We start from the raw sequence: 25,046 nt of genomic DNA, 5'->3' as shown, positions 1-25,046 counted from the left end.
TTCTGTCTTGAACTGCACAAGTTTCAGATTCACCATTGCAGCAAGTACCTCCTACGAAAGTCATAGAAAGTTTATGGACCCATGTTGACGAGTGACCATAAAGCCCCTAATGACATACTAGAAACTGGCAGTGAGTAGAACGAAGTTAGGCAGTTAACTGATAAAGTAAGAAATTAAAATAGCCAGCTCAAGTAATTAGGAAACACAACTGGTGTTACCAGTATGGAAAAAGAAGAAACACTATAATTTTCAGTGACAGCTTTTGGGGTGCTTTTTTAACCTTCATTCCTAGATGGTTGTTGGTTGGTTCTGTACTACATGAGATATTGCCATTTAGTGTGCTGAAACCCACGTTGGGTGTTATCCTGTGTTTGGTCCTGCCTTGAGAGGTCTTGTGGTTCAGCACATCACTAACTGGATCTTAACTGAGAGGATGATTTTGGACAACTCAGGCAGTGGCACTACGATAGAAGAGGGCATAGGGAAACCCAAACATATTTTTAGGGATAATTGACATGAGGGATAAAGAGAGGAACTTGTTGGCTGCAAAACAGAACGGAGGACCTAAACACCATGGGCACAGAACCATGCCCCACATTCTGCACATGAAATGATAGAGAAGAAGAACGCTTGGAATGTGGGTAAAAAGAAATTACCGGCGTAGGGGCAAAGATTGGCCTGTTCCTTACTGTGAAATTTAGAGTGCCAGATGACCAACAAAGACTACATCTTCTCAGATCCAGAAAGTGTGGAGGACAATAAAATTTAAAGACCTTGGGCCTGATTCACAGAACTAACTTAAGACAAAATCCTAAACTTACTACCATTTTGGTATTCACAGAAGGCACTTACTCATTTTGGTATTCACAGAAGGCACTTACTCATTTCGGTATTCACAGAAGTTAGGAGTCCTAAGTTTAGGACTCCTAAATGCCTTCTGTGAATACCGAAAGCCTTAAAATTAGGATTTTTCTCAGTTTAGTAGTAGTATAGTTAGGACTCCTAAGTTTAGGACTCCTAAATGCCTTCTGTGAATACCGAAAGCCTTAAAATTAGGATTTTTCTCAGTTTAGTAGTAGTAAAGTTAGGAGTCCTAACTTTTGGACTCCTAAACTGAGAAAAATCCTAATTTTAAGGCTTTCGGTATTCACAGAAGGCATTTAGGAGTCCTAAAGTTAGGACTCCTAACTTCTGTGAATACCGAAGTGAGTAAGTGTCATCTGTGAATACCAGAATGAGTAAGTGCCTTCTGTGAATACGAAAATGGTAGTAAGTTTAGGATTTTGTCTTAAGTTAGTTCTGTGAATCGGGCCCCTTGACTTCAAGGACCATTTGCACGAGGAGTGCATATGTGGTCCTTCTCTCAGATTTTCAGTCTTTTCCTCTTCCACTTCTTGTCCTATCTCCCTCTGCCTGGCCACACACGTTGTTTATTGTTAGTACTTTAAAGTGGCTTCTTGTTTGCATTACTACTATAAATATAAACAAAACAAGTATTGAAACTCTTACCCTATTTGGGACATTGAAAATTGAATAGATGCCTGCAAATAGAAAAGTATTTTGAACATGGAAACAAACTAAGATGGCGATTTCACATTATGTCCGCAGGTGGCATACACTGGAATATTTCCCTACGACCAAGGCAATTCTTTAAGAATATTGCTCATCCATGTATTTGAGGACATGCTCCATTCAGGCTATAGAATGTTCGTCCAATGCGCCCAGTTTTCTCCATTGTGGTTTCCCGCCAATGTGAGTCTACATTTTCTTACATCTGTTTGAGTGGCCTCTCACTTATATTTTGTTTGATAAATGTACTAATTATAGACCATTTATATAAAATGAACAACAGATTATCTAAAAGTGCAGTTCACTTAAAAAAGCATTGGCAAAGCCACCCATGTGACATTTCCAGCAAGTTTTGGCAATTTTTAAAATGTTTTTGTAAAGCATTATTACAAAATAAATATTATGAAATGGTCACCCGCATGTGCAGATGCACAGGCAACCAACTGTCTTTGAATGCTTTTGCTATAAACTTTTAAAAAAACATTCAAAGATGGGCACCTATGAGTGTGCATGTGTGCACACAAAGTCCCAGTTTTTTAAAATGTTTTTGTAATAATGGGGTAAAAGCCCTAACAGTTGGTAGCATTTTAAAGTCTGTCACATATTTTTGAAAAACAATGCTTTTTAAATATGGCATGTTATCATATAATGATGGAAGTATGCAGGCTTATGAATTATAGTACATCCTCTACTTTGTAAGTTTTTACAAATGTTTATGACTGTAATTATAGGATTCTGAATTGAACTGTATATTGTTTTCTAAGCTGTTGTGTGTGTTTTTATATTCACACCACAACAATTAGAAAAGGAGTGTTAACTATATTATTTTTTCCCGTCCGAAATTCAGGCAATTCAATGTTAGTAAATATAACAATGATGTACAAAAAATGAGAATCTGAAAGAAACACGTTAGTTAGATTCCTCACCTTAGAATATCCCCAGACGTCAGACTGGATCCGGAAGATTTTTGTAGCAATACCCCTTGCGCGTCGCTAGGCGTCGTCTGCAGCTCCGCGTCCGTCGTTGGCGTTGTGCGCCGGAATGACGTCGTCGGAGTACTTAGACGCCGCCCTCGCGCGCTGACGTCAGTTCTTCTTTTTTCCGCGCCAGTAAGCGCCGATCCGGGAGAGCTACCCCTTTAGTCATTTTTTGACTAACTTTTTGACTCTTTTTGGTCACTTTCTCGACTCTGGTGCCGGTAGGATGCCTGGTTTCAAGGCCTGCGACGACTGTCACCGACTGATGTCGGTGACCGATCATCACCGCCGGTGCCTGTACTGCTTGGGCCTCGACCACGACGCGGAGTCGTGCTCCGATTGTATGGCCCTGACCTCGAAAGCTAGGCGGGAGCGGTCCTGCAAGCTTCTCGAGCTTCGCCACTCGGCTCCGCGCCCCTCTCGATCCCGGTCCAGGAGGAGGTCCAAGGATCGGTCGCGGAGCCGCACTCAACATCGTCGCTCGTCTGGCTCGAAGTCTTTGGGTAAGTCGAAGCGCTCCAAGAAGTCCAAGAGGCGACACCGCTCTTCGGACTCCCCTCGCCGGTCGCACACTCGGCCGAGGGTCAGGGTGGTTCCACCCCCGCGGCTCCGCCAGAGCCGCAGGCGCCGCGCAAGTTCCCATACCCGCCGGTTCCCGGGACTGACGCGACGCCGGCGGAGGTCAGTGCCTTCCTCTCGGCCATGAGGAGCCTGGCCCCGCCGTCGATGCCCGCTGGCGCGCCTTCGGGCCCCGCGGACTCGACTGGGCGACCTTGTGCGCCGGCGGCTCCGGCCCTGGCGCCGTTGGAGGCTCCGGCCCCGACGCCGTAGGGCCCCGAGGGGCCCGAGCCTGGGCCCCCGTCGACGCCGGTCGACCTCGTCACGCCTCCTCCGCCGGCGTCGGCACCGGTGCCACCTCCGACGCCGACTCCGGTCGACCTCGATCCTCGGTTCAGCCCCTGTCCGGTCCCAACGCCGATGCGGCGTCGCCTGACGCCGCATCCGACGCCGCTAGAGACACATTATGTCTATCGACCGGCTCCGATCATTCCTCCTGTTTACCAGGAATCGGATGACGGGGGCGACTGGGAGGGGTCCTTGGACCCTTTGGCCCTTCAGGGCCAACTTGCCCAGGACTGGGCAGATGAACTGGGGGAGGCCAGTGGTTTGGATACCTCACCGGACACTGGATTCATCTCTCCTCCGACTGTGGCTTCGGAGGAGGGTGCAGCTTTTTCTGTGGTGCTGCGCAAGGCGGCCGCGGCCCTTGGGCTTGAGCTGCCTGCCGTGGCTGTGAGGACGAACATCCTCACTGAGGTGCTTCAGTCTGCCGCATGCTCCACTGAGCCTCTGCTGCAATTCAATGAGGCCCTCATTGACGTTCTGCAGGGCACCTGGTCCAAGCCCTACACAGTCCCTCCTGTGGATAGGAACGTTGCCAGGCGCCACCGCCCTGCTCCGGGCGACCCCAGTTTTCTGTCCCAACACCCCACCCCCGAGAGTCTGGTTATCCAGGCCTCTACCTCCCAATCCTCCTTCCCGTCCGCTCCTCCGGACCGGGATTCCAAGAGACTGGAACAGTTCGGTAAAAAGCTGTTTTCCTCGCTCAGTTTGGGCCTGCGGTCTTTGAACACTGCCTGTCTCTTGGACCATTATTCCCACTCTCTGTGGGATACGGTGGAGGACGTCCTGCCCCTGTGCCCGGAGGAGGCCCGGGCACGGCTTTCCTCGGCTCTGGCCGATGGGAGAGATGCAGCGCGCCATGCCATCCGATGTGGACTTGACACTACGGACTCGCTGCTAGGGCGATTTCTACCACGGTGGCGGTTCGACGTCACGCCTGGCTGCGGTCCACGTCCTTTTCAGGGGATGTCCAGAGCACTCTCATGGACATGCCTTTTGATGGCGCTCGCCTTTTTGGTGAGAAAGCGGACAGTGCGCTGGGTCACTTCAAGGACTCTCAGGCTACGGCCAAGTCCTTGGGCCTCACGGCCCCGCGGCCACAAACTTCCGCTTTTCGTTCCTTTCGTGGCCAAGGAAGGGGCACCTCCTCACGTCCGCCGACCCACCGGCCGCAGAACCAGCCTGCACGCGGTCGCGGACGTGGTTTCCGTCGAGGCGGTACTGGAGGACAACGCGGTCAATCCACATCCACCCCGGCAGCATCCGCCTCAAAGCCTTCCTAGTCCGAGCTTTCAGGCCCATTCCTCGCCAGTGGGGGGCCGGGTTCGCCATCACCTGCTCCACTGGCATACCATTACTTTGGACAGGTGGGTACTGCAAATCGTCCGAAGGGGCTACTCACTCCCCTTCGAGACGACCCCTCCAGCCATGCCACCGCAGCACCACCGTATCTCGGAGGATCATTTGAATCTTCTGCGAGAGGAAGTTTCGGCCCTCTTGGCCAAAGAGGCCGTCGAGCGCGTTCCGAGCCCAGAAGTAGGTCGTGGTTGTTATTCCCACTACTTTCTGGTTCCCAAGAAGGGCAAAGGGGGCCTACGCCCTATCTTGGACCTCCGGAACGTCAATGCCTTCCTCCGGAAGGAACGGTTCAAAATGTTGACTTTGGCTCAGGTTCTAGCTGCCCTAGACCCTGGAGACTGGATGGTAGCGTTGGACTTGCAGGACGCATATTTCCACATCCCCATCCTGCCGGCCCACCGGCGTTACCTGCGGTTCACGGTGGGTCAGGAGCACTTTCAGTTCACCGTGCTCCCCTTCGGCCTTACCAGTGCCCCTCGGGTGTTCACGAAAGTGATGGCGGTGGTCGCAGCTCATCTGCGCAGATCAGGGGTTCCAGTCTTCCCCTATCTCGACGACTGGTTGTTGAAGGCGGGCTTGCCCCAGGCAGTCGTCTCCCACCTCCAGACTACGGCGGATCTCCTGCATTTGCTGGGGTTTTCCATCAACGTGCCAAAGTCACACCTGAGCCCCTCTCAGAAGCTCCTCTTCATCGGAGCGTTTCTCGATTCGGCGCAGTTCCGGGTTCATCCGCCGGAACAACGGGTCCGGGATATACAGGCCCGGATTCCCATCTTTCGGCCTCTATCCTGGGTTTCGGTCAGGCTAGTGTTGCGGCTTCTGGGGCTGATGGCCTTCTGCATCCTACTAATGCATCAAGCCAGGCGGTGCATGCGGGCTCTGCAGTGGGACCTGAAGTTTCAGTGGGCCCAGCATCACGGCAACCTGTCCGACCATGTCTTGATCTCGGAGGGCACTGCACAGCAGTTGCAGTGGTGGCTCACGGACCGCGATTGGGTCACGGGCAAGAGCCTCTCCCTACCTCTACCGGAGCGTGTCGTAGTGACGGATGCGTCCCTCCTGGGATGGGGTGGCCATATGGGAGAGGCGGAGATCAGAGGCCTCTGGTCTCCGGCGGACTCTCGCCTCCACATCAACTTGTTGGAGCTGAGAGCGATCCGACTTGCACTGAAAGCCTTCCTTCCCTCTGTCCGGGGAAGTGTCGTGCAGGTGTTCACGGACAACACCACCGCCATGTGGTATTGCAACAAACAGGGCGGGGTGGGGTCGTGGACCCTTTGTCAGGAGGCTCTGCGCCTCTGGACATGGCTGGAACACCAGGGCATCACCCTGGTGGTTCAACATCTGGCGGGCTCTCTGAACGCCAGAGCAGACGAACTCAGCCGCCGGTGCATGATTGATCACGAATGGCGTCTGAACTCCGAGGTGGCGCAAGGTCTCTTTCAGCAGTGGGGAGAGCCTTGGTTAGATCTATTCGCCACCGACGAGAACGCGCAATGTCAGCAGTTCTGCGCGTTGGAATTTCCAAGGCGGTACTCGCTCGAGTGGAGTTGCGGTCTGTTTTACGCCTTTCCGCCTATACCACTTCTGCCCAGAGTGCTGAAGAAGATCATCTTGGTGGCTCCGGATTGGGCACGAAGGTACTGGTATCCCGAGCTACTCAGTATGTTGACCGATCCTCCGATACGTCTGCCCCTTCGGGAGGATCTTCTGTCGCAGTAGCAGGGGACGGTCCTCCACCCGAACCTGTCCAGCCTTCACCTCCATGCGTGGAGATTGAGCGGCGGCAGTTGATGCCATTTGACTTGCCTCCTGAAGTCTGTGATATCATTCTGGCAGCCAGGCGTCCCTCCACAAAGACGGTATACGCCTGCCGGTGGAACAAATTTGTGGCATGGTGCACAGCAAAGGCTGTGGATCCCCTTTCCGCCCCTCTTTCTGAGGTTCTCCTCTTTCTTCTTTCTTTGACCCAGCAGGGCTCTGCCTTGGGCACCTTGAAAGGTTATCTTGCTGCCATCTCTGCCTTCTTACGGCTTCCTGATCAGCCCTCTCTTTTCAAGTCCCCTGTGGTGTCACGCTTTCTTAAAGGCATTACTCACACGTTCCCTCCTGTCCCTTTCGTAATGCCTCAGTGGGACTTGAATCTTGTTCTAACATTTCTGATGCGCGCTCCCTTTGAGCCTCTTCACAATTGTCCTCTTCTGACTCTTAAGACTGCTTTCCTGGTAGCCATCACCTCGGCTAGACGGGTGAGTGAGCTCCAGGCTCTATCGTCCAAGCCTCCTTTCCTATCTGTTCATCCGGACAAGGTTGTCCTTCGGCCTCGTCCTTCCTTTCTACCGAAAGTGGTGACCCCCTTTCATCTTGGGCAATCTGTCACCTGGCCCACCTTCTTTCCGCCTCCGCATCCTTCCAAGAGGAAGAGCGGCTCCACCGTCTGGACCCAAAACGTGCGCTCTCCTTTTATTAGGACCGCACGAAACAGTTCTGGGTGGACGACCAGCTTTTCGTTGGCTACGTGGGTGCTAAGAAGGGGAAAGCTGTGCACAAACGGACCATCTCCCGGTGGGTCGTTTTGTGTATAAAAGCCTGTTATTCCTTGGCAAAAAAGGACCCTCCTGTTGGGCTGCGAGCCCATTCTACTCGGGCCACAGCGGCTACTACTGCTTTGGGACGGGGAGTCCCTTTGCAGGACATCTCTCAGGGGGCGACGTGGGCTTCGCTGCACACGTTTGCCAGGCACTATTGCCTAGACAGCCAAGTCCGGAGGGATGGCTTCTTTGGCCGTTCTGTCCTCCAGGACTTTCTGGTGTGATCTTGGTTCGCAGACCCACCACCGGGGTTGGTATTGCTTGGGTATCTATTCTAAGGTAAGGAATCTAACTAACGTGTTACTTTCAGATGAACAAGTTACTTACCTTCAGTAACGATGTATCTGTAAGAAACATTAGTTAGTTAGATTCCTCACCGACCCACCCATCCTCCCTGTTCTGCGAACTGACATCTAGGGTTAAGGCTATCCTTTTCAGGGCCCTAGATTTTTTGGCACCAGTGTCGGTCTCTTGCATGGCTCTGCGTTCCTGGCGCGGAAAGCTATGTACAAGAACTGACGTCAGCGCGCGAGGGCGGCGTCTAAGTACTCCGAGGACGTCATTCCGGCGCACGACGCCAACGACGGACGCGGAGCCGCAGACAACGCCTAGCGACGCGCAAGGGGTATCGCTACAAAAATCTTCCAAGTCCAGTCTGACGCCTGGGGATATTCTAAAGTGAGGAATCTAACTAACTAATGTTTCTTACAGATACATCGTTACCGAAGGTAAGTAACTTGTTCTTCAGGTGTCAGGAGTCTTAAGAATGCATCCAGTATCCAACTTTTATTGATTTTTCAATACATTAAATTTTCTAGTCAGCCCAGCCAACGCATTTCGTCCACTTTGGCCTGTATCAGGCTTGTACTTTCCAAACTTGTATGACTTTTAAATAGCAAGAAGTATCGCCTCCTGTTTCAGTGTCTTTGTGGGTAATAAATCCCTTTCCCGGTGGTGTAGTTCCCCCTAAATCATTTTCCTCCTTCGTGTGTAAGGGCTCGATTGTCGCGGAAAAATGCCTTTGTGTGTGTGTGTGTGTGTGTGTTGTGTGCGTATATGTATATATATATTGTTGGACCTGTCCCTTTCTGAAGGGTCATCCCCAAACGTTTTGCCTTCCTACAACTATTTTTGCTGAATTTGTTTTTGCTGGTATGAGGACCCTGCTCACTTTACCACTGCTCACCAGTACTAAAGTGCTTGTGCTCTCTCCAATAAACATGGTAATATGGGTTTGTCCCTTATTGGCATATTATTTACTATTAAGTCCCCAGTAAAGTGCACTACATGCGGCCAGAGCCTGCAAATTAAATGCTACTTGTGGGCCTGAAGCACTGATTGTGACCCCACCTAAGTAGCCTTTTAAACATTTCTCAGGCCTGACCCTGAACAGCCTATGAGAGCATGGTGCAATGTATTTAAAAAGTAGGACATGTACATTTTAGTTTTACATGTCTTAGTAGTGAAAAACTCTTAAATTTGTTTTTCACTTCTGCAGGCCTATCTCTCCCATAGGATAATACTGGAGTTGTCTTATTGCAATTGATACGCTTAATTTCCAAAGTGGAAGGGATAGTTCTTTCAAGGTTGGTTCCCCTGGAATCACAATTTAAAATCCTAACTTATGGTGAAGTCATATTATAAATTGCAATTCTTAAATGTCACTTTCAGAAAGTTGGCATTTTCTTGCCTCGCACATTTGGGGCCTGCCGCCTGTCTCTGGTCACATAACTGTGTGTTTTTGGGCTTTGAGTATTCCCCCTAGACAGCCACACACAGTGGGAGTGTAGGTGTTTTTTAATGGGCCATCTAGAGCAGGATGGGAGGGAGGAGCTGGACACAGCCTCTCCTATACCTGAATATGCTGCGTCCTGTCCATGCACACCGGGCTTAACAACCCTGTATTGTCACTCCAGCTAGCTTCAAGCCAGGACGGGGGAGTCAGGGAATTCCTTGCACTTCAGTGCCACTATCTAGAAGTTTCTCTTATCTCCTACAACCAGGGCAAAAAGGTATAAATACTGGACCTCAGTCACTACCACTTCAGTACACATATGGACCTGTGCATACCCTGACAGGGAGGAGGACTGCTGTGCTGCTGAAAGGGCTGCCACTCTGCTGGACTGCTGCTCTGGAAGAACTTCTACCTGGCTGTGCTGACCTGCTGCTCTCTTGCCTGGGGACGAAGAACTGGACCTGCAACTTCATCTTGAACCTAGGATGCCAGAGTGACTCAAAGGGCTAGTCTGCTGGCCTCCTGATCTGAGACTCAGGAACATAACAGACTCCTCACAGCTCCTGGACCCGTCTTCAAAGAGTTCCTGGCCCACAAGGGGCGTCTCTAAGGTCCTGGGCCCTTGGTGTGGCTCTCGAACTCCTAAAGCCAAGCTTTTGTTCTGTTTGCAACTATGAACTGGCCAGTTCGTACCGGAAACGAGCCACCGTAAGTCCATCTCTTCACTCAACGATCATTGTCCTCCCACATGGATGCCAACACGAGGTTCCAGCCGCCCGTCCGTGACAACCGGCCTGCTCGTCGCGCCGCACCAACTATCGCCAGCAACACTCTGCAAACTTCTTCCTCGCAAACTGGACTCTTGGCACAAAACATGAGCAGGTAGAATGTCAGCATGACTTATCTGGGACTGTATCCAACCCACGCTCCATCACAGTCGGCTTGAACTTTTGACTTTGACCCAGTCCAGTGCATTGAGATATCCCCCACTTATAGGTGCTATATTGCAGTGTATTATTTAAAAAATCATATTTCCAGTTCGACTGATTGGTTTTTTGTCATTTTGGTCTTGTTTTATTCATTCAATTAAGTTTTATTTTCTAACCTGGTGTGGAAAACTCTTTGTGTGGTGTGTTCTCTGTTTTACTGTTTTATACTTTGCACATTGCCTGTGCCAAGCTACCAGAGGATTGAGCACGGGTTAAGTTGGGGTTTTCAATAGAGGGAGGGTCCAACCAACCTCTTTATAATCACTTTGCACTTTACACACTTAGACCCGCACCCGCAGGGAAAACGACAAAGGGACCGCACGAAGAAAAGCGGATTCCGGAAAATATTTATGTCAGTTTCCTCAGCGGAGTAAATTCAGCGATAACCTCACATGGCAGGAAGCTCGTAACGAGAATGGCTATTTACAGTGCAACGGAGACATGTTGTAAGGAACAGTAACACTGAATTTTATGTAAAATCAGAGGGGAAAAAAAGCAATTTAACATAACCTAACCACAAACACAAAATACCATAAACGAGTAATTAGCAACATGGCGTAAAGATGGACCAAGTGAGAACAGCTACTTAAAGATATGTTTGACGAAGAGGGAGAACTACCTTCGGTGCATAACAAGTCATGCATCAGCAACACAGGAACCATGAGCACGCCGAAACAACTCATGAGAGAATTAAATCAAGCGATAATCATGGAGATTAATAAATTGTGCGAAAGTGTCACTTTGAAAAAATACATAGACTGTAAAAGAATACCTAGAGCCTGAGAATCTTTGTTCTACCTACTCTACGTGATCTAGATCCGGACCTCCTTTTTAAGTGGCAATCAGATACAACTGAATGCTCCATGAAGCTAATAAATACATTGATTACGCATGCGGAAAGAAGACTAACTCAAACGATGGAAAAGATCAAAAACTTGGAAAAATCTTTAGAACACTTCAAAGAAAAGCCTGAAGGCATCAAGTTATTTGAAGACCTTGAAAAATGATTAGATAAACATGAACAAGAAGTACAAAGTAAGACAATACGCAAATTTCAACAAGAGAAAACTGATTACGCCACAGGGAGAGTGTAAACATTTGCACGGAAATACGATGCAAATTATAGCAAACAGTCCATGGATCGAGTACAGAAACAAGAACAAACGAGGATGTCAAGTGCGGAGAGTTCTGAGGTGAGCTCTGAAGACAACGGAATGTCCAGTGGCAGACGGAGGGTGGATTTTTCCTGGGAGATGCGTCTTTTGCGAATGACAATGCGAGGCAGAGGGTGGGGTTCTTTCCCAAAAAAAAAAACATCAACAAAAAGAACCAGACGAGGCCACAAAAAACAAGCCCAAAAAAATGAGAGATCTAAAAAAATGAAAATGGAAACAATGTATCTGAATTTACAAAAACAAGATGATCTAGTAATGAATATATCATCCAGAAAATTAAACACCAAGCACCTGAGACTATTAAACAAGGGACTAACATTCTGCCCCTGTTATGGCATGGATCTGGCCATGTAAAGAGTTGATTTATATAAATTCTGTCAGAAGTTAAAACTAAAAAAGTACTATGCAAACATCTGTATGAGATGTAGGGAACAACAAAATCAAGACACAATCTCACCACTGACCCTGAATGATATCCCACCATTAAGATCACTACATAGCCTTGAGACTGAAAGCAATGATGACACATCTACAGCTACTATAGATACCATGACAGACATACAACTATGTGAAGAGATGGCCATTACAACCAACATGTCTATTAGTAGCAACTGTAAATCAAGATCAAGATTCTGCCCACAACTACCAGCAGGAAACAGGGTAGATATCTTTCAAGAACTAATGACAGAGGAATTGCGAGCAATATACATTAAGGAGAGGAAAAAGCAGCAACAACGACCTAATTACATGACCAAAGACGACAATTGGGCATGAAATGATTTGCAGATGGATGATAACATTGTAATAAAACCATTAGATAAGGGGGAAACATCGTTGTGATGGACTCCCAAAAATATTACCTGGAAATCAAAAAACAGCTAAATGATGTGAACAACTATGAGAGACTCAAAGAAGATCCAACGTCTTCGATTATGAACAGATTTTATAATATGCTTCGTAGTTGGCACACAGATGGGTTGTTGGATGAAAATTAATTGGAATACCTTTTAATAACTCGTCCCATTACTCCAACCATATATGTTTTGCCAAAAGTTCACAAAAATTTTGAAAATCACCCAGTATGCCCCATTGTGAGTTCCTGTGGATCACTTTCAGAAAATACTTCAAGGTTCCTGGACATTTTTCTTTTCCCGTATATACAAAATGTACCCTCTTACATTCGGGATTCAATTTAGTTTTTTATTCCGGATTGGAAGCATTCCTTGGAAAGAAGATGATACCATGGTGACCATTGATGTGGTCTCGTTGTACACATCGATTAGACACGAGGATGGCATCAAAGCTTGCAAATATTATCTCTGATCATGATCATTGAGCGTACTTGGTCAGACCAAGATGATCCTGGAAATGATGCGTTTCTGCCTCACAAACAATATTTTTAACTTTGATAAGAAATTTTACAGACAAAACAAAGGTACTGCGATGGGTAAATCCTTTGCGCCCATGTATGCTAATCTGACAATGGGCATGTGGGAAGCAGAACACATCTGGTCTGACACAAACAAGAAACTGATGGATAACGTGATCCTCTGGGTGCTTTATATAGATAACTTGTTTTTAATCTGGGAGGGCACCACAGAAGATCTGAACTCCTTTCTTAAATCTCTTAACAAAAACGCATTCCAGCTCAAATTTGCCTATAACCCCAGCCAGAAGGAGATTGACTTTTTGGATATACATATCTATATTAAAGAACAAAATATATGTACAACATTATTCCCCAAGCCAACAGCCGGCAACAGTATTCTCTCAGCCAATAGTGCTCACCCAAAATGTCTGAAATGGAGCGTCCCCTATGTGGAGTTCCTTCGAGCACGCAGGAACTGCACTCAAGATCAAGAGCTCCTCGCACAGATTGACCAAATGTACAGGAGATTTCTGAGAAGAGGATACCCAACGGTGGTTTTGGACAATGCAAAAACAAGAGCTATGAAAAAGAAGAGAGAGTCCTTATTGCATCCCAAGAGCATCAAGGAGAAGCAAAGGGACCAACCTGAGGAGGATAAAATAAGGTATATCACACAATTTAACTCCTCGAGCAACATGATAAGAGATGCATTTCAAAACCCCTGGAAAATACTGACTAAGGATGAAGTTTTAAAAGGATATGCATCAAATCATCTAAGCATCACCTATAAATAGGCATCTTCCTTAGGGGACCAGCTAACACATAGCCATTATCAGAAAGCAGACCAGAGTGGAAGTAAAAGTTAATGGCTAAGAGCAAGGTTTTTTTTCATATGCCCAAAATGTAAGGCATGTAAATATGGTCAAAACCAAAATGAAGTAATAGGGCAGAAAATCAGAATCAAGGAAAGGATCACATGTGAGACCACACACATAGTCTATGCCCTAAAGTGTGAATGTGGAAAACAGTACATTGGGAGTACAGTGAACAAATTAAAATTATGTATTCTCCAACATCCGCTGCCCCTTAGAAGCACTTTGAGAGCTTGTGAGGTAATGGACTTAAGGTCCCACCCCCTATTCAGGCCCTGACCTCTCCTGGTTTTCTCGTCTCACACTTTGAGTTTTCTTAGGAAGTTGGCTGGTCTGCCATTGTCTGCTCCTGCTCCCTCCTTCCATCACTTCGCTGCTACTGCTGCTGCCACCTACACTGTATGGCCAGTTTCCTGCAACTGCCCTCCCACCACACTGCTGTCTGTGTGCATGCCCCTGCCCTACTGCCCTCTGACTTCTGTTATACTGCCACTGCCCCTGCTGCCTGCCTTGACTGGTAAGCCGCTGTTTTTGACCCTCTCTTCCCTACCCTCAGATGTCTGTGTGCATGTTCCTGCCCCCTCCCATCTACCATTTCTGGTCCATTGTGCTGCCACTGCCCTTGTCTCCTGCCCTCCTTGGTCAACTTGCTGCCCCTGCCCTCTTCCACCTTTGCTCTTCATTGTCAGTGTTTGTGTCCCTGCTCCCTCCCTCCTTCCCTTTGCAGTGCATTGTGTTATCACTGGCCCTGCCACCTGTTTGTCCTCCTCATTGAAGCTTTCTAGAGCAATAACCATCATTTCTATGACAGTAAGAATCCCCTTCATTTTGCTAATTTCTGAAGAAAATGCTTTTGGTTTTGCAGATTTGATTCCATCAAGATGGCTTGTGGTGTGCACTCTGTTGTAATAAATACAAATGTTAGCACTCTAGTTGTTTATTAGATCACTGTGGAAAGCTGCAAAAACACTGCGGAGTTGACTGACAGACTGCTGGTGTTGAAAAACCATGTTTCAGTCTGCATTCTGAATGGTTTACTGATATGAGTGAGAAATACATTTGAGAACTCAAAGAAAAAATGTGTTCTTGTTTACCTTTCTAGAGCAGCAATCATAATTTCTATGACAAATGAACCCTGTCATATCGTTCATTTCTAAAGGAAACCCTTTACATTTTACAGGTTTGAATAGATTTTTCTCATATGTTAGTTTAAAACACTTCTGGTGGACCAGGAGTGTTATTAATCCCCTAACGATTTTGTTGCTCCTCAAATGGAGCTGGCCAGCAAATTAAAAATGCAAGCTGCAAAGCACAATAGGCTTTACAATGAAAACGGACAAATAATACAATAAAACCATAAAGGTTTATTTCAGATTCAGATCATTACAAAATGGCCAAAGGCAGTCAATTAGTGATTTATATCAATAAAATGGAATGAAGCTTAGAATATACTGCAAGAAATAAATAAGCAGAACCAGATATAGTTCAGCTCTGAGAATAATTCGAAATATCTATGAGAAGTCAGACCAGCGTGTTTCTGCCTCCTGAAAGTCAGAGAAGAGATTAGACCACCAATTCCCAAGAAGGGGTTTCTATTATCATGTATTATAAAATGGAAGTCCTATATTCAATACAATTGTGTACGAATCACATGTTTTAATCCAATCACATTTGAGAAAGAATGATATAGTTTCTGTGTTCACGTTGTCAACATTATCCCATACATTTGCATAATCTAGATCCCATCTCTGGTTAACTTCAGACACCTCAGTTGTCAGTATAAATGTTGCAATTAATATACAAGGATAAGTTCTCAAAAAAATCACACTGTAGTCACAACAGGTGAGCCCTTGGGAAAACCCACTACCAGTGGAACATTGACCACAGATTTTTAAGGAAAGAAATGTACTTCACTAAGTAATTTCTTTTAGACTACAGTTATCGCTGATTCAAAAGCTTGATTTTGGATTCCTCCAACTCCTTCATTCATCATAAAAACCAGGCTTGATAACTTCCATTCATTTCTGACACCTTCTTTTTATATCCGCCATTGAACTTTTGTCTAAAGCAAATAAGTCCCAACTGTTTCAATAAAAGAGTAATATCAATCATGCAAATTAAAAAATGATTATCAACATAATTTTTTACAAAGTACACTTCCACATAGGCTTTTTAACAATTCACCAGTCTTTGAAATCCTTCTCCAATCGCACTAGCTCACGATTTAACTGTCTCCCATGCACCTTGCTCTTTCAAAGTCTTTGCTTCAACCGTGATGTTAACAATATTCATTATATAGTTGTCAATCTGCTTACTGTTATCAAGCACGAAAGTGGAACTTTGCTGCACGCACAACGTGTGACAGACTCCACCTTCTTCTGCTAGCAATATATTGAAAGCAAGCTGATTCTGCATCATCTTAGCATGTGAAGCCATTAGTTGCCTGTTAGTGCGTATTAGAGCACCAACTCTCTAATAATGTGGACAATGTTCTATTTTTCACATCATTTAAAGCTACACCAATGGAAGGATTCATAGCACGAAATGTATCTCTTAACTCCTGACCAAAACCAAGTTTCTATCGCCTCAAGTTTTTACACTTATCACTAATCTCATCTACATATTAAACACGGGGAAACACTAAAGCTAAATACCACATTCCCACCCAATTATGTGGGAGTTTAAAATAAGCAGTTGTATCACAGATAATAATATCACTTTAAGAAGGGGGCGTGGCCTGCAGAGGGAAGATGGCAGATGCCTAGTACATCAGCTACGCTCTGGCCTATACTGTTATCCGATTACATTCCTCCTATTCGGCCAAACATCTGCATGGCTGGGTTGCCATGACCCGATACATGGGTAAGGCTGCAAAAACTGCCTGTCTGAGCTGGCCGAGGGTGCCAGGCGGGGTCTAGTGAGCAGGAGGCCCCAGTGAACAAGATTGCACAGAGCAAGGTGCGGAGGAGCTTGGCATGGTGGTGGCTGGAGAACGTGAAGTGCTGCTACATTAATGCAAGCATATGCAAGCAGGAGAACAAGCTTGTAAGCGGACCTGCTGTTTCTTTCTTTTTTAACATGCTCATTTTGCCGCATTTTAAATTTACTATTCCTCTGCTTCTAACTACACTTACCTGTATTTCCTGGCAGCGCTTGCGTTCCCGCCGCACCCTGGTCTACCGCAGGTTTACCTGATTGATGTGGAGGGTGTAGGCGGTCTCCTCACTTCCGGTTGGGGGCGGAGACAGGAGGTCAGCGTGCTAGTTGAGGCAGTACTTAGGCAGCACACCAGACCCGCAATGAAGTGGACGCGTGCAAGCAGGAAAACACGCTTGTAAGCGGACCTGCTGTTTCTTTCTTTTTTAACTTGCTAATTTCGCTGCATTTTAAATTCACTATTCCTCTGCTTCTAACTACACTTACCTGTATTTCCTGGCAGCGCTTGCGTTCCCGCCGCACCCCGGTCCACCGCATGTTTACCTGATGTGGAGGGTGTAGGCGGTCTCCTCACTTCCGTTTGGGGGCGGAGACAGGAGGTCAGCGTGCTAATTGGGGTAGTACTTAGGCAGCATGCCAGCCCCTACGCGCAGCGGGTGCGCCGAAGGCAAGCTCGTCTGCGCCCAGCCGCGCCCGGCTGGGACCTGGGGCTACGACCCCTGGTAGTTTCCCCAAAAATATTCTCATCTATAGTGCTCAGACATTGTCTGACATGAGAGGGGCCACTGGCATCAACTGTCTGCACTCACTGAACATCGCTAATGGTTCCTCCTGTTGCCCCCACTGCAACTTTAAGTTTCAACCCCACAGTAAGAATGCACCTTTACTCGGCCCTCCCTTAAAACTCTTCCTCCTAAACTGCTGCTCTCTTCTTAAACACTCAGCCGAACGTGCACTCCTACTAGAAGACCTCAAACCAGATGCCATATTCCTGACTGAGACGTGGTTACAAGATGAAGTTGGCCCAGCCATCACCCAAACCCTGCCACCTGGGTACCTAATACACAGAGCAGACCGCAAGACGGGAAGAGGTGGGGGACTAGCTATAATATTCAAAGACTGTTGGCGGTCTTCCTAGGACGGGTTACCAGACTGCGAGAGCATGAATTTCTCCTTAGAATTTTCACCTACCAGTACCTTCTCCAGTTTACTGCTCTACCGAACCCCTGGACCCATAGGACAATTTCTCAGTGCACTCCCTACACTTGTTGCCAACTTAGCACTAACCCCAGCTAACTTCACTACACTGGGGGATCATAATATTCACCTGGATGACCACTCTAATCATCTGGCCAATGAGTTATTATCAAGCCTCTCGGCACTTCAAAACAATCAGAAAGGCTTTGCCCCCACGCATGTCAAGGGCCATCTCCTAGATCCTGTGTTTAGTAACAAGCAGAATCTCTCGGTAGGCACTCCCATCCCCCTCCCCTGGACCAACCATTTGTTAATTCCTCTGGTCTGGGAGACTTTGGCTCCCATTCCCCCCCAGAGTGCTACTTTGACGCTAGAAAGGAGATGGTCAAACCTCTCCACTAGCCAATGGACTACAGTTCTTGATGCCACCAGACCCTGTAATGATTCTAATCCAGAGAAGGTAAATAATGACTTTGAACTATGGATCCAGAGCTCACTGGATACAATACTTCCCAAAAAACCCTCACATAAGAGATTCAAACAAAAATCGGCACCATGGTTTTCCCCTAAATTAAGGGAGCTTAAGCAAAACTGCAGAAAATTGGATAGGAGGTGGAGACAGAATTTCGCAGAAGAGAGGAAAAATGATTACAGAAAGGCAATTAGGAGTTATAAGGCAGAAATCAAAACCGCCCAAACTACCTTCTATGAGGAGAGGATCAGTGCAGCTGCAAACTCACCTAAAGAGATTTTTCATATTGCTAAATCCCTCTCCACTATGCCGCATAAACCTCCCAATACGTTCCGCTTTTCTTGCCACCCCAAGGAAAGTATCAGTTTTGCATACTTTGACATCATCTACCAACTTTTTATTTCTGTAAAGTAATTCAGAGTTGTAATAATAGGCACTTTAGCCAAAGAAATGCTATTATCTGAAAGATAAATATAAATTATGCATGTGCATAAAACACAGTTATAAATATAATACATGAAAATGGGTAAGTGAGAGGAAGATGCTCGTAAGACACACCCTCAGCTGCTGATGCAGTTAGGAAAGTAGACATATAGCAAGCACTTACATTCATATTGATTGAAAACTCTTCTAACAAGTTAAAATATATGTTCTTCCTAAAATAGCTTACCGAATTGTGTCTATGAATCATTTTGTTATTTGCATAATTTTTACTATTCTTCAAGGTCTGGTTAATTTTGGTTTTGGGTAAGGCATGCCCAATTAAATGTTAAGTCCCACCAATAAGCAAACTATGAATATTTTATATCATAGCTACTAGGATAAGTTATAAAAACTTGCAGCAATTTGTCTTGCTATTGGCATGTTTCTTCAACGAAAAATTGAATAATCAAATCAAAAATCTAACCACTAACTTTATGGTGCAAAATCAATAAACAGGGCAGATGATTAATGTGCTTAGTGCCTTTCAAAAAGGAAAACCTAGGATCTTCGACTGGATACAAACAAAAGGTTGTGCAAAGTTCAAACGTTTGGGTCAATTCTCAAGTTAAGTAGTTCATCATAAAGTTTTTCAGGAATTATTGTTTAAGTTTTGATCACTTCATGCTGAAGGACGTTTTTTTAAAAAAGGATTGGAAGGTCTGTCAAATTGATGACTTCCTCATCTGATTGTTCAGTTTGCTGGACATGGATTAGATATGATCATTCAGGGCATACATGCTTTCTGTTAGACACTCTTAGTCACTTTGGTCTTTGGGCTGGTCTCCATCACTTTCACTTTATTCTACTTGTTCTATTTCTTCTACGATTGTTTCTGGTCTTTGTTCTTTCTCCAATATCCTTAGGACTGGCTCAGATTCATAGCGCTCATTTTTATCTTCAAATGCGTTTTCGATCCTTACTTCTTTTGCCACAGGTTGAGGGCTATTTTTGATTTGATCATCTTCATCTCTCACAGTAATTCAAGACTCACCAGGTTTTCTGGAGATATGGAGCTTTAATCTTGATCTCTATTTCTTTCTCTGAGCTTGAGATTCTTGAATATTTTCCCTTTTGTAGAGCCCCTGATGTTTTTCTCCCTCAGGATCCACACTATGGACTGGGGTTTGATTGCCACTACTTCTTCATCAGCTCAACTCACCTTCTTTGTGTGTGGGGTGTGAATCTACTCTGGCAATCTGGCACGTTTCACAGTAGTGTTGGTCACTAGGATCACCTGGTGTGGGCCCTTCTAGTGAGGCTCCAAAAAGGTCTTGTGAGCATGCTTTTTCACCAAAACCCAATCACCAGGATTAAAGTCATGGCACTGCTCCTGCCCCGCCAGAGGTGTTACCAAGTCGACTTGCCAAGAGACATAGTGCCACAGACAGTCCCCTTCAGTATTCAAGAACAATGTTATCTGTGATATTTACAAGCACAGATGAAGGGATAGAAAGAATTCTCATGAGTCACCCCATCAGCACTTCATGGGGGGAGGGTCCAGTTCTTTTACTTGGCGTGCTTTGGAGGTACATCAAAGCAAGTGGGAGTGCATTGGTCCATTTGAGTGAAATGGAGGCACAATCATTGATTACAACATAGGGTTAATCTGTTCAACAACTCCTGATGCTTCTAGTCTGTAGCTACAGTGAAACTTCTGGTCAATTTTTAGGGCTAAACAGAGTAACTTTGTGACTTTGTTCTGGAAGTGTGTCCCCTGGTCTAATTGTAAAGAAACTGGCATACCAAATCTAGGGATCATCTCCCTCAATAATAGGTTTGCTATAGTAAGCCTGTTGCATCCTTTAGTAAATTACACCATGTCCATCTGCTGAAGAGGCATGTTACTACTAAGATATACCTCAACCAGTTGCAAACAAGTATCTTCACTAATCCACCTGCATACGAATGAATGGGCTGTCTGACTTTCTTTTGTGACTCGTGCTCACAGCTGTTTTCTTGCTGGAATTTAGTTACTGACAAGTAATGCATTGTTGACTCACATTTTCAGTCATTGTCTAGAAATAGGGATTATACTTGTAGTTTTGAAATATGTGCATCATCCCATCCCTCCCAACATGAGTAGGGCCATGGAAGTGTCGTACCACTGCAGACAACATGATATTTGGTAACACAGGGCTACCATCATTTGAAACCCAAGTCTCACTTGAATCTTTGATACAAAGTAACTAGAACTTGCGCCCTCTACATGCACAGTATGAGTGATATAATATGTGGGGTAATTAGTAGTGCATGGCCGAGGGCATGAGTTATAATTGCCTTAGGGCACGAATCATAGTCAAGCTCGACTCCTCAAGCCTATAGTGACCTTGGGGGCCCCATCCCCCAGGGTCTCATAGGCTCCTGAGTGGGTGCCCCAGTGCCCCCCCGGAGCACCAAGTAAACTATATGGCCCAACCGGCTCCCCATCTAGCCCCATACAGGGTGCTGATAGGAGCTGGCACTATTCCTTTGCTCCCACCGGTGTGGGACAAGTATGTTTTTTTTTTACTGCTCATGCCAGGTGGGAGCAAAGTGGACTTCCCTGCCCAGAAGATTGTGGGTAACTGGGTAGTTATAGTAAGGACCACGTTTACATAGAAAATGCCTTTTTGTGTTGCTAATAATTTTGGAGCAGTTTGATGGATTTTCACAAAACTTTCTAGAACAGTGTTATATTTAACCGTGGGTGGAGAACTCCGCTCCGCCTGCGAAGTGTGCGGAGTTTTGCCTACTCCGCAGAGAACGCGGAGTAGGCAAAACTCTGTACACTCCGCAGCAGGGTGGAGTTGGCCCGCCGCTCTCCTCCACCCCCTATTAAAAATAAATTAAAAGCACATTAAGGGGTACAGAAAAAAGACATACCTTCACTGCGTCGTCCCCGGGCTGCCGTCCTCCTCTTCCTTGCGTCTCAGAGTGATCTGCACATGCGCGCGCGCCTGCGCATTCCTTGCAAGAAATGCCCGGGAGCGCGCGCATGTGCAGATTACTCTGAGACATGAGGAAGCCCGGGGACGCCGCAGTGAAGGTAAGTCTTTTTTCTTTACTCCTTATTGTACTTTTAATTAATTTTTAATATGGGGGCTGTAGGAGGGTGGCGGAGCGGAGTTCCACGGAGTTTGTCCCCAACTCCGCGGACCTCCTCGTAGTGCCGCTCCGCCCAGGGTTAGTTATTTTTTGCCTAGTTTGTGCATGGAAAGTTTCAGGGTGATCCATCAAGCAGGGCTGAGAAAAAGGAGGGGATCCCAAAATGCATTTTCTCCATTCATTTCTCCATCGGATCTTTAGACACCGCTACAGCCCAAACGCCTGAAAGTATGTACACCAGATTTGGCAGAAAGCTAGATCGTGGTCCTTAAAGCGTCCTTTTTGTGATGTAGTGTAAATCCATTCAATAGTTTTTGAGCAATTAAGGCCAAAACAAATTGTATATATTACGCTGCAAGGGATCCGTGAAGTCATCAGATCTCATGCTGAGATCTGATTGGCTGCAACCATATCAACAAAGGTAAAGCAGCAGTCATTTTAAGGCCCGGGATTCTTCCTAAGACGGGGCCCGGGACTCAGTCCTTAGTCCTAAGAAAAACATTATAAAAAAACATAAAGGCCAGGTTAGGTATACCTTGACCCCCCCAGACCTGGTGAAGGGTTCCCAGAGGGACCCTGCCTGAGGTCAAAAAACTAGTTTTTTTATTTTATTTTACCACAAATTTGCGGGCGATCTACAAATCATCTATAAAAAATTTTTTAAACGGGGCTCCTGGGTGTTAAACAAACACCTCTGGGGTGGGACAGGGCCCGGGGGGCAGCACATTTTTTACTTAGGGGCCCATTTTTTATTTATTTTAGGCTCTAAGAGGCCCCAGGGACCCCATTCTCCAGAACTGATAAATTAATAAATAGCGGGGGGGGCATGTGGGCCCACTTCCAGAGCCTAAAAAGGCCTCTGGGAACCCATTCCCAGGTGCCAACATGTATATAAAAGGGATGGGGCTTGCCCCGCCTCCCAGAGCCTGAAGAGGCCCTAGGATCCCATTGCTCAGGCCATCAAACTTGGAAATGGGGAGGGAGGCACATGGTTCCCCTTCCAGAGCCAATGGATGGCCTCCGGACTCCATCTCCTAGGGTTGACTCAGGAATTGCGTCCCAGGGAGCCCACCCCCAGGACACCATCTGTTTCCCTGCCTGAGAGTACGGGCAGGGAAAGTGTAATGTGCTCCCACCCAGCCCCAGTGGGAGCGCAAAACTTTTCCATGCCCATGGACTCGGGCAGGGAAATACTGTAAATTGCAATGACGGTTCCTGCTGCACCCAGTATAGGTGTAAGTAGGAGAACAGGTGGGGCTGCGGGGGGCCCTGGGCCCTCTCCTGCTGCCCCCAATGAGGGACATGCTCTGGGGTGCACCAGGTGGAAACCGGGGCACCCCACTTTAAATTTAGAAAAGTCATCTCCTGCACTAACAGGGAGCCAGCGGGACCGTAGGGACCGTGGGGCTCCTCCTGCGGTCCCCAAGAAAAATAATGGTGTGGAGTGCCTCAGGTATTAAAAGAAATTGCTGGCTCCCGCATGGCCCCATTAAAGGGGGCCACTTGCAGAGAGCTGGCAGGGCCCTACTAATTACCCCACATATTGTGCACCCCTGAAGTGCAAATTATCCAGACCAAAACCCTTTAGGCCCTGGTTCTCAAAAGGGCTTTATAAAGAACAAAAGCTTATCAGAAAATGCGAGAAAGAGTGGAGACAAGCACCATCTCACCTGAGGGACTAATCTTCGCAAAGCGAGAAAACAATGCAAAGACCAAATCCTCAGAGCTAAATCCTCCCATATAAGAACCCTTGTGAATTCTGCAAAGAAGCATCTGTTCAAGGTCATTGCACAATCTACTAACCCCTCCATCACTTCGGCTCCTAAGTCATCCCTGGCCCATTGCAATGACTTCATGGATTTCTTTGACAGAAGGTCAAAGACATACATTGAACCGGTTGAGTCTCTACTATGCAAGGAACTACAATCATGGTCTTCTTTCACTCCAATCTCCAAGCAGGACCTACAATGAACTATCTCCAAAGTAAAACCCTCAAACCATCATCAGGACACTATTCCAGGCTGTATCAGCAAATCTCTTGCCACACAACTACTCCCCATATGAACCACGTGGACAATTCCTCTCTCAAACAGGGCCTCTTCCTAGAACGACCAAAAGTGGGTCAAATCACGCTGCTCTATAAAAACAACCTCTTGGACATAGTAGTTTGTAGAGGTGTGAGACCTGGTGTCCTAGTCTGTTTATGTTTGACATGTACTGGGTGATTGGCGGCTGCGCGGGCGATAGTTTGATTTTGGACAGGGCCGTTTTTAGTTTCAGAAAGTTGTAGAGTTCAATGTCATTTAGATTATGACTAGTCTTCAGAGCAGCAAAGGTGATGGGATATGCCCCATCTTCTAGTTGGCATGGGTGGTGGATGCCTTTCTCCATCCATGTGTTGAAGGCCAGGCATTTCCCCCTGTATAGGATCTTACTGTTGGCCCAGAGCGACTCTAACTTAGAACCCCTGATGCTGCTCTCCATTTTCTTATCTATCTTTAGCAAGGCAATCTTTGTGTTTTTAAAGATGGAGCTGGTGGCGTGAGTATGTTTATTTGCTGTTAATAGCGCCATGGGGTCCAGGTTGTTCAGGATGGCCCTCTCTACTTGTAGCCAGACCGGTGTGTATCCGTTAGGGTGTGATATCCAGTAAGAACCTTGCCTTTCCTGGAACGCAACTTGGAATAGTCTGAAGTCTGCTAAGTTAACTCCTCCTAGGTTTTTCTCTAATCTTAATTATTTGATACTTATACGCGCTTTCTTCCCCGCCAAAGAAAATTGGAGATCAGATTGTCTACCTTGAGGTGAAAATCATCTGTGAGTAGAAGTGGGAGCATGCTGATCAGGTAATTATTCATCGGGGTGATCATCATCTTCATCATCTCAATTCGCCCCCACCATGTTATGAATTTGGGGGACCAGGCCTCCAGGAGTTTCTTTATCTTTTCCAGCAATATCTTCTCGTTATGGCCTAGCGTGCTCAGTAAGTCACACCCAAAGTGTATCCCTAGATATTTATATATATCCTGTTTGCCAGACTAGACCTGATCCCCCTATGATATCCCTAGTGCAGTGGATGTTCAGTGGCTTGCATTCTGATTTGTCCCTGTTGAGCTTGTAACCCGAGTGCCCGGAGTATTCTTCTATGGTGTCAGGGCCTCTATTGATCCAGAGAACCTGAACAACAACCGCCCAGTCTGCACACTCCCGTTTTTATGAAAATTCATTGAAAGTTGCGTAGCGTCCTAACTAGCCTCACACAGTCAAACAACCTACTAGACACTTTCCAATCAGGTTTTCACCAGGATCACACTACAGAAATTGCGATCCTCCT

The 25,046-nt window shown here is 46.5% G+C and overlaps 1 protein-coding gene across 2 annotated transcripts in view; it reads left to right on the top strand.

Annotated features, from left to right (window-relative positions):
- The window catches only part of LOC146866328 (E3 ISG15--protein ligase HERC5-like), a 389,340-nt gene that overhangs the window by 298,526 nt on the left and 65,768 nt on the right, over positions 1 to 25,046 (top strand). For both annotated transcript variants that reach the window (XM_085635608.1, XM_085635616.1), the window contains one exon: positions 1,609 to 1,752. In XM_085635608.1, the coding sequence (XP_085491734.1) occupies positions 1,609 to 1,752 (144 nt within the window). The remainder of the gene's footprint in view (positions 1 to 1,608; positions 1,753 to 25,046) is intronic.

This window comes from Triturus cristatus, chromosome 2_1 (assembly GCF_964204655.1).
Source record: "Triturus cristatus chromosome 2_1, aTriCri1.1, whole genome shotgun sequence".
NCBI lineage: Eukaryota > Metazoa > Chordata > Amphibia > Caudata > Salamandridae > Triturus > Triturus cristatus.
The sequence above is the reverse complement of the archived record's forward strand: the minus strand, read 5'-3'. Positions and strand labels throughout refer to the sequence as shown.